Source organism: Onychostruthus taczanowskii, unplaced genomic scaffold, assembly GCF_017590055.1.
Source record: "Onychostruthus taczanowskii isolate IOZ18803 unplaced genomic scaffold, ASM1759005v1 scaffold282, whole genome shotgun sequence".
Lineage (NCBI taxonomy): Eukaryota > Metazoa > Chordata > Aves > Passeriformes > Passeridae > Onychostruthus > Onychostruthus taczanowskii.
In genome coordinates, this window is record NW_024500151.1 from 77,502 (window position 1) to 87,078 (window position 9,577).

At 49.2% G+C, this 9,577-nt stretch overlaps 1 protein-coding gene across 1 annotated transcript in view; it reads right to left on the reverse strand.

Annotated features, from left to right (window-relative positions):
* ZCCHC7 (zinc finger CCHC-type containing 7) overlaps positions 1–3,288 on the reverse strand; it is a 34,398-nt gene extending 31,110 nt beyond the window's left edge. The window contains exons 1-3 of the mRNA XM_041407985.1: positions 3,251–3,288; positions 1,411–1,536; positions 245–415 (exon numbers count right to left, since the gene is read on the reverse strand). Of these exons, the coding sequence (XP_041263919.1) occupies positions 245–415; positions 1,411–1,497 (258 nt within the window). The 5' untranslated portion in view covers positions 1,498–1,536; positions 3,251–3,288. The remainder of the gene's footprint in view (positions 1–244; positions 416–1,410; positions 1,537–3,250) is intronic.
* Between the last annotated feature and the right edge of the window lie 6,289 nt (positions 3,289–9,577).

Consider the following 9,577-nt stretch of genomic DNA (forward strand, 5'->3'; position numbering starts at 1 on the left):
ACTAAAGGCCATGTCTCTCTCTGAGGACTGGGCAGGTGAGCCAGACAATGCTTTGGTTTGTTTTCTTTGAACCAAAAGCTCTCCAGGAAAATTCTGACAGTGTAAAGCAATGACTAAACACAATTTTCAAATGCCTATCTAAATAGGTGCTACGTCAAATCAAACACGAAGAGATTGTAGCCACTGCAAATTCAGTTTTTGACAGACACAAACCAAAGCAGGCGGTGCCAAGGGCCATACTCACATCAGCATAGTGGCCCTTCATGTCGCAGCGGTTGCAGTGCTTGTTCCAATAGGCTCTCTCCAGGCATTCCCTGAAATAGTGCCCGGGCAGGCAGCAGTTCAGGCAGAAACGCGCTGGGCAGCTGTGCTGCAGATGGTCTCTTCCTGCACACAGACAGCACGGGGGAGCTTTCTGTGGAGAAGCACAAGCAGAATCACGCTAAGTGAGGGTGTTCCAAGAGCTCCTTCCAGCCCTGCAGCCCCCAGAGGGGCTGTGCTGGGGGAGCAGGGTGGGCACTTGCTCCATGCGCGCTCTGTGGCACAGCCTCACACGGTTCAGCACGCGGGCTGGCCGCGGAACACGCAGCCAGCTGCTCTGAGCACAAACCTGCGTCCCTGTCGAGCCAGTTTTCCCACCGAGAGAGAGTGTTTCCCCGAGGGACGTGGTCATTCTGAGTGTCCTCGTGGGTACAGCCCCAGGGTCTGAGGGTTTCACAGATTCTGTTGTGGGGGTTGCTAAATCCAGGCTGCCACGCAATGCCTCCCAGCTGCCAACAGTGTACTGACTGACTTTTAAACCTCCAACCACAGGACAAACTTTTGGAATATGTGGCATCTATCTGTCTGAGCTTCTTAGAGTTAGCTCCAGTTTTGTCCATGGTTTTTAACACTGTTCATATCATGGCTCATTATACTTTCTGCTTTCACTTATTTACTAAGGCTGTATTTCTGATTCAATAGATTCTCCTTGTTGAAACTACAATTGAAAAATATTTTACACTTGCCAGCTGTTTTACCATATAAAAAAAAAAAAAAAAGACGTTTCTGTATGGCACTTGAATTTTTTTTTCTCAGTTTACAGCCACATGGTTTAGTGGAAGTTGTTCCTGCCCATGTCATGGGGTGGAACAAGTTAATCTTTAAGATCTCTTCCAACACAAACCATTCAATATTATTCTATATTATATAATTCTGCATATTTTTATTTTATAAAAACAATAAAAACAATGACATCACCAAACAGAGGGATACTTTCACACAGTAAACTGACTTTGTGCAAGCAATCCTGTAACTCAGACCACTGCTTCAAAGAAAGGATAAACCACTGAAACAATGCTTCCAACAGCAAGCACAAAGGAATATCAAGAAAACAGCTGAAAGTTCAAGTGATTTAAGCATTGCATTTACCTTTGGAGTGGGACAGTTCTTGGACAAATGTCCCGTTCTGTGGCAGTTCCTACAAGTAACACTTTTGTCAGCTCTGTAGTACCGCATGCTGCTGTGCCTCACGCCCGCATAGTTGGAGATCTGTGCCTGGTGAAACACAGAGAAAAATGCATTTACCACTTGAGATTCTGTGCTTTGGGAACTGGGAATTATAAAGGTCAACGCTGGCAGTGATCCAGCAGAAATCTAATGCTCCCCCTGTACAATTTACACATCCAGGTTTGGAATGGGTAATTCTGTTGTAGAGAAACTTGCATTGTCTGGAAGGAAAGTTCTCATTCCAACTTCTGCCTCAGGACATTCTTTTTTGCTATTTAAGACTGCAGTTGTGAAGCTTTTCCTCAATTAGCCAAGATTTACTGTGCTATGTCACAACAAACTGGAATTTTCTCCAGAACAAATATAATGAATATCAATTGCAAATGCAAGTTACATATTCCTTTGCACGCATTAAGGCAAACTGCTTGGACAAAGTACAATGCTATACAAGTCTGGATGAAGTCTGCAATTTGCAATTGTAAAGAAAGACTTTAAAAGGGAAAAAAAAAAAGAAAAGAAAAAAAAAAGAGAAGCTGGAACCAACTGTCTCTCTCCCAGTGACCTCACACATACTTTCCGTGTAGACAGCCAGAATTGAAAACCCGATCTACAACTGTCATTTCCCAGTAAACATCACAAGTTTAAAAAAAAAAATACATGAAATTTTGGATGACTGAACAGGAGAGGTATAAAAATACCATTTCTCCTGAGGGAAAGAATTTGTTAATGTCACTCGACTGTATCGGCTGCACTGGACACTGGAAAGAAAAAGGGGAGGAACTGGGCAGAGCAGCTGGAGCTCACTCCTCCTGGATGCTCCAGCAGCTCGCCAGGGAGCTCTGGCTGCTGGCTCCACACCCTGCCAGCTCTCAGGACATTCTTTTTTGCTATTTAAGACTGCAGTTGTGAAGCTTTTCCTCAATTAGCCAAGATTTACTGTGCTATGTCACAACAAACTGGAATTTTCTGCAGAACACAAATATAATGATTATCAATTGCAAATGCAAGTTACATATTCCTTTGCACGCATTAAGGCAAACTGCTTGGACAAAGTACAATGCTATACAAGTCTGGATGAAGTCTGCAATTTGCAATTGTAAAGAAAGACTTTAAAAGGGAAAAAAAAAAAGAAAAGAAAAAAAAAAGAGAAGCTGGAACCAACTGTCTCTCTCCCAGTGACCTCACACATACTTTCCGTGTAGACAGCCAGAATTGAAAACCCGATCTACAACTGTCATTTCCCAGTAAACATCACAAGTTTAAAAAAAAAAATACATGAAATTTTGGATGACTGAACAGGAGAGGTATAAAAATACCATTTCTCCTGAGGGAAAGAATTTGTTAATGTCACTCGACTGTATCGGCTGCACTGGACACTGGAAAGAAAAAGGGGAGGAACTGGGCAGAGCAGCTGGAGCTCACTCCTCCTGGATGCTCCAGCAGCTCGCCAGGGAGCTCTGGCTGCTGGCTCCACACCCTGCCAGCTCCCACTGCTGCTGGGCAGGGCACCAGGCTGCCCTGAAACTGCTCCAGGGCTCCAAGGACCAGGAAGGAAGAGCTGATGTCCACTTGCACAGCCTGGCACCCCATCCCTGCCTGCCTCTGTGCCAGCCCCCACTCAAGAACTCCTTCCTCCTGTGACAGAGCACTGCTAATTGTCCCACAAAAAACACCACAGAGGGGTTTTCAATCCCATTTACTTTATTCTACTTGTTAATAAGCAACAAAATAAAGAATTATAGAAAAATTTGGTTGGATTTACCTCCAAGTCTTTATGAGAGATGGACCAGTCCACATCAATTTCTCCTGAAAAACAAAATTAAAATTAACTATATTTATTTTATATGAATATTTATATATAATATATTCGACATGGTTTCTGCAGTTATTGAAAATGCTAACAGGTTTTGATGTACTAAAGCAGAGAACCTAGTTCCATCTTTGGTAAAGGAAAGCTCCTGACCCACTGGGCACCAAATCTGCCTCATCTGAGCAGCAGCACAGCTGCAACTATTGGGAGAAGTTTTTCTGACAGCACACTCTTGTCCTGACCCCTGGGGTGTAAATTCAGGTGGGCACCCAGAGGCATCCAAAGGTCCTGGAGCTGCAAATCCTGGGGATGCCCAGCTCCAGCCCCGGAACAAGGAGCTCCTGCAGAGCATGCACTTCTCCTCTGTGGGAATTCACCAGCTCTGTGTCTGCAGCCCTGCATGCCAACCCCAGTGAGCACCACCTCAGGCACCCAGACTGTATCTGAGCACATGCACTTCCAAACAGCTTTGGTAATGTGCAACAAATCAGGAGGACACACTGAATTACCGACCGTCACACCATAACCTTCTCACACGCAGCCCTTCTCTGGGCTGGCAGGAGGCAAAAGAAACAAACCAGGAAGGAAACGGAAGGGCAGTAAGCTGAAGGAGCAGGGAGCAGCCAGAGCTGTTAAAATCCTGCGTGTGCACGTGGCTGAGCACACAGAGCTGTGCTCCCACGCCGCGCGGGAGGACCCACCTCAGCACAGTGCTCACCTCTGTGTGCCTCGCAGCAGGCACTGCAGCCTGAGTGCACACTGATCCTGCGTGTTTGCACACTGCTGAACGCACACTGCCCCATGCTGAGCCTGCATCTGAATCCCAGGCATCCTCTAGCAAAAATCACAGTATCACCACGACTAACAGACGGCAAAAAAATGTCTCCACTTTCGATGGTACCATTCATTTCCATGACTACAAATTAAAACTGCATCATCTATACTTTTATGTCTTCCTCTTCATTTACTGCAAAGGTCAGTAGCTTTGGCTGAGGTGTGTGCAGTAGCAATGTCACTCAGGTGCTTTGGAGCACAGCACCCGGTTACTGCTGCTCTTCATTCACCAGTCAGGGCTCACAGCACAGGTTCTCACCTCAACCACATCCTCACGTATTTTTATTTCCAACACCTGCTCGTGCCAGCGACTGTCACTGAGGCACTGGTAGTGCACGAGGCGGCCAGTTAGAAAGTGCTGTGAGTGTGTGTGAGGCTGAGTCGTGGCACACGAGGTGGCTGCCACTGGCAGGGCTGCAGCAGCCAGCTGCACTGTCACCCAGCTGGGAACAGAGACACGCCAGTGCCCCAGGGCAGCGGCGAGCTGCGGGTACCCTCGAGAGGAAACCCAGCCTTTTCAGGCCTGGCTGATAAAAGTAAAGAAACGCTGTCATATTTCAGTGCATTATTTATGGCTTAAATGCCTGTTAAGGAAATTAATTCATAAAGAAAAAGGTGTTTGTAATTCAAAGCCCTGCCTTGGCAGGCAGCGCCCGCCAGTGCCGTGTTGCACAGAAATGCAGATGCAGAATGGTCACAGAGCAAAATTACCAGCGATTTAACTCCTGTTAATCACCAGGCATGTCCTTCCTGAGGGCAAACCAACCAAGTTTCTCTTCTTCACTGTCAAAATCCCCAGCTTCACAGGGGGAAACCGTGACACCATGATTCAAATACTCCTAATACAAGAAGCTAAAATTGCTCCACTCAGAAAAGAAATATAAGAGCTTTAAAGCTGAATGAAATATTACAACAAAATCTCCCTTTACTAAATCTGCTTGGTGATATAAAAGCTAATTCTAATTCACAATAGATTGCATAAGGCTTTGTTTTCACACACAATAAGTTCTTCAGACTGAAACACCTAGGGAAAGTTTTGCTTCTGCACCCAAGTAGAAATCCTGCTGTAGAGACACATATAAAAATCTGCAACAATATCTCTCGCTGACCACAGTGTTTTGTCTGGCTCTAGATCAGGAAATAAATCACAAAAGTCTTCTCAAATTGACAGATCCTTGCTGTTCCTTCTGATTTTTTGCTCATCTGGGTGAATTAACGCATCCCACAGGCAATCCCGGTGCCCCTGGGTGGCTCCCGGCCACTGTCCTGGCTGCTCCCTTGGAGCACCTTGGCAGGCTGGGGTCCCCTGAAGCTCTCTGCAGCCCTTTTTTGTCACCCCTTCTGTCCCCCAGGCAGGGGGGAGCAGCCCCCCCGGGGCAGGGGGCAGCTGGCACCCCAAATCCAGGCGGCTGGGCTGGGGCACAGCCGCTCTGGCAGGCTCCATCCCCGGCTGGCAGCTCCACTCCATGCCCGGCTCAGCAGGTGCCGGCTCCTCCAGCGCCGCACCCGAGCCCTCCCGCTCCCTTCAGCAGGGGCAGGCCCACACGAGGTGGGTTTCTGCCCCAAGGAAGCGCTGCCATTGCTTGCTTTCTGCACCTGCGTCAGTTTTATTTCCACCCTTTGGAATACAGCAGTTCACAGGCTTATTCAGACACTCTCTTTCAGGATTTCCCCCTTTTTCTGGGGAGAAGTTGCACGTATGAAACTTACTTAAAGCCTTCTGGGAGTTAAATAAAACCAAGAACATCTTTTAATGCTTTTAATCTTACTCATCTTCATTTGTTAAGTGCTATCTCCTTTTTAAGATTACATTAATTTCCACACTAAGTGTAATACTAAGATGAATTCCTGTACTACGATTATATATATTTCTACACTAAAAAAATACAGCAGACTTTACCGTATAAACTTCTTGCATTTATACTTTGAGAAAATGGTGTTGTCAAACTGCAGATCAGGGAAGACGAGGATGTAAAATACACACCATTTATATGAAAATGGAAGCCCTGCACAAGGTTCTCCCTTTATCAAGTACCACATTTTGGCTGTCCTCTGCCCCCGCACAATGGGATGAATGGCAAGCAACAGCTTTGCTTTTATTTAAAGAAAAATTTTGAAAGATCATTGAGATTCACATGTATCCTTCCACCAGCATGAAAATGTAAATTTCCGAGCAGCGCTCGGGGTGAAGCCAGATTTAGGACCACTGTTCAATGTGCATTCAAACCTCCCCTCTTTCATCCCAGACAGGGAGAGGAGGGGAGGAGGGAGAAGGAGGACCAGCAGTCAAAACCTGAAATTGCCCGGGGGAACAATCTGCTTCCAGGGAACAAAACAGGGACTCAGAAGAAACAATAAACGGTTCACAAAATTTCCTGGTCTGCTCCAGCAGGGACCCCGGCAGCTGAGCGGGGCGCCGCTGGGCACGGGCTGTGACCCCCACAGTCTCACTGGCGTTGCACTCAGCAGGGCTGGGGCGAAACAGCCTGGCAGCAGCCCTGCCAGGGCTGTGCCATCTCCCTCCTCAGCAGCACAGGAGCTGCAGGGCGCGCACACCCCACTCTGGAAATAAAGAAAAAGGCAATTTCCCAAAAGAAGAAGGCAAGTGGGCATGTCCCCCTTCCTTCTACTTGGAAAATGCATGATGAGATGTGGTTTGTTTATTTTATGTTATGATCAGCCCCGAAACACAGGACGCTTCAAGCTGTGGCACAATGATACATGGGCCTGAAGGGCAAATACATTTCAAAGCTGGGCTTTAAAAATTGGATTTTGACTGCTAATTAATGTAGCATATTACAGACTAGAGAACTCTAATTATATTCCACTGTAAGATCTTCGTGGCAAGGACTGTTTCAGAATATCTCTGAACAATATTTACCATACCAAGACACTGCTTCTGCTGCTGGAAGAGCATTTTAAAATTACAAGCCTTAAAGCCCCTAAAAATCACTGGATCTGTAAGAATTTCACGACGTGACACATTGCACACATCTGAGCATTGCTGATTAGGTGTGCCCCAGAGGGACTGCGGCCCTGCAGGAATTGCTGCAGTGTCACAGTTGCTGTTTCACACGCTCTGGGCAGCGCTGCTCCCCGCAGCAGCAGCAGCAGCGCAGGGTGCCGGGGCAGAGCCCGGCCGTGGCCCGGGGCTCACGGCGAGGTGGCCGTGGCACCGCGGGGCACGGCAGGGCACGGCAGGGATGGCAGGGCACGGCAGGGATGGCATGGCAGGGCACGGCAGGGATGGCAGGGCAGAGCAGGGATGGCAGGGCACGGCAGGGCAGAGCAGGGCACAGCAGGGATGGCACGGCAGGGATGGCAGGGCACAGCAGGGCACAGCAGGGATGGCAGGGCACGGCAGGGATGGCACAGCAGGGCACAGCAGGGCACGGCAGGGATGGCAGGGATGGCACGGCAGGGCACCACGGGGCACTGCAGGGCATGGCAGGGCAGGGCAGGGCAGGGCACGGCAGGGCACAGTGGGACATGGCAGGGATGGCAGGACATGCGGCACGGCTGGGGGATGGCACAGGGGCACTGGGAGCGCAGGGACAGACGTGTGAGTGTGAGTGTGTGTGAGTATGTGTGAGTGTGTGAGTGTGAGTGTGTGTGTGTGTGCATGTGTGTGTGTGTGTGCGAGTGTGTATGCGTGTAAGTGTGTGTGTGAGTGTGTGTGACAGTGTGAGTGTATGTGTGAGTGAGTGTGAGTGTGTGAGTGTGTGATTGTGTGTGTGAGAGAGTGAGTGTGAGTGTGTGTGTGTGCACAGTCCTGTCCGTGGGTCAGTCAGTCTGTGTGTCTGTCTGTGTCTGTGTGTCTGTCTGTGTGTCTGTGTGCGTGCACGGTCCCGTCCGTGCGTCAGGCAGTCTGTGTGTCTGTGTCTGTCTGTCTGTCTGTGTCTGTGTGTCTGTGTGTCTGTGTGTCTGTCTGTGTGCGTGCACGGTCCCGTCCGTGGGTCAGGCAGTCTGTGTGTCTGTCTGTCTGTCTGTGTCTGTCTGTGTCTGTCTGTGTCTGTCTGTGTCTGTCTGTGTCTGTGTGTCTGTCTGTGTGTGTGCACGGTCCCGTCCGTGCGTCAGGCAGTCTGTGTGTCTGTCCCCGCGTGCAGCCCGCCCCCAGCCCAGCTGACTGCACAGCTGCACAGCTGCAGAGCTGCAAAAGAACAGCAGGGGCAGAGGCTGCTCCCCTGCAGCAGCCAGGCCCAGCCCGGCAGGGACCCCTCCCCAGGAGGCGCAGGGCGGGCAGGGGGCTGCAGCCCCCTCTGCCCCCCGCTGTCACACAGCCCCGCGTGGGGAACACTGCTGCCTTCTTAGCAGACATTTCCAGGATTTCTCAACTTCTCCTGCATAACAGAGACCATTTACTTAAAAACAAAGCACCTGCTGCTTAATGCAATACCTGTCAATATCTCTTTAAGACGGCATCAAAAGGGATCCCTATCTCCTGCAGGGAAATCAGTCGATGGAATTGTTGACAGAAGTTCAATTTGAGACATCTTCTCCTGGCAAAAAAAGGCGCTCTTGCCTCTCCCCCTCACACCTAAAATTATGTATGTGCCAGTAATGCACACACCTTTTGGCAGTAGGGAAATCCCTGCCACGCTTCATTTTCAGCAACATTTGTCTGCTATTTTTGAAAAGCATCACAAAATCCAACCAACAATACTCAACCCACTTTGCAATTAATTAAAATGTAAGCAGTTGACTGAAGCAAAGGCAGAGTTAGCCGAAAGCAGACCGGAGTTCAAACAGGAACAGCGACTCACACACCTGTGAGCAGCCCTGCAAAAGTGGGAACACCGCAGGAGCTGCAGAAGTTGTGTTAAACACAGTTCAGCAGCCCGTGGGGGAAGAGCTCAGCATCTCTGCCAGCCGGGGCAGCGCTGGCGCTCCGTCCCAGCAGCCAGGGCCCTGACCCCACACTGCGGCCCTGCTCCCCATTTCTGTGCCAAAAAACCTTTCCAGCCGCCCATCCTGCTGTGTCCCCGCGGCTCCGTGAGGCTCAAGGCCTCACGCTCCAAGTGGGAACAGAAACACAAAGCGCAGGGCAATTCCGTAACTCGTATTTCTGTGGAATATTTGTGCCACCGAACGGCCGAAATGCAGGGACACATGCCCAACATGAAGGCGTAGGGTGCCCTGTCCATTATGTAAGTGTGCATAATTTCCTGTCTGCTCTCTGTCTGTGCTGTAACACTGCTGCCTTCAGCACTGGCCACTGCTGGCCGTGGTAATTCACAAAACCCAGCGGCTCATGATTTTCAAAGCTTAGCGCGACATTTGCAGAACAAAGTAGGTTTTTCTCTCTTTTTGGTGGGTACAAGTATGGGGACCACAGGAACAGTTAAATTCATGGCATGGTTGGTCTACCACACAGTCGGGGGAATTCTTTAAATAGAGCCTGTCACTCTCTTTGCCCATCAATGGGATTTCCTTCTCAAACTGCTG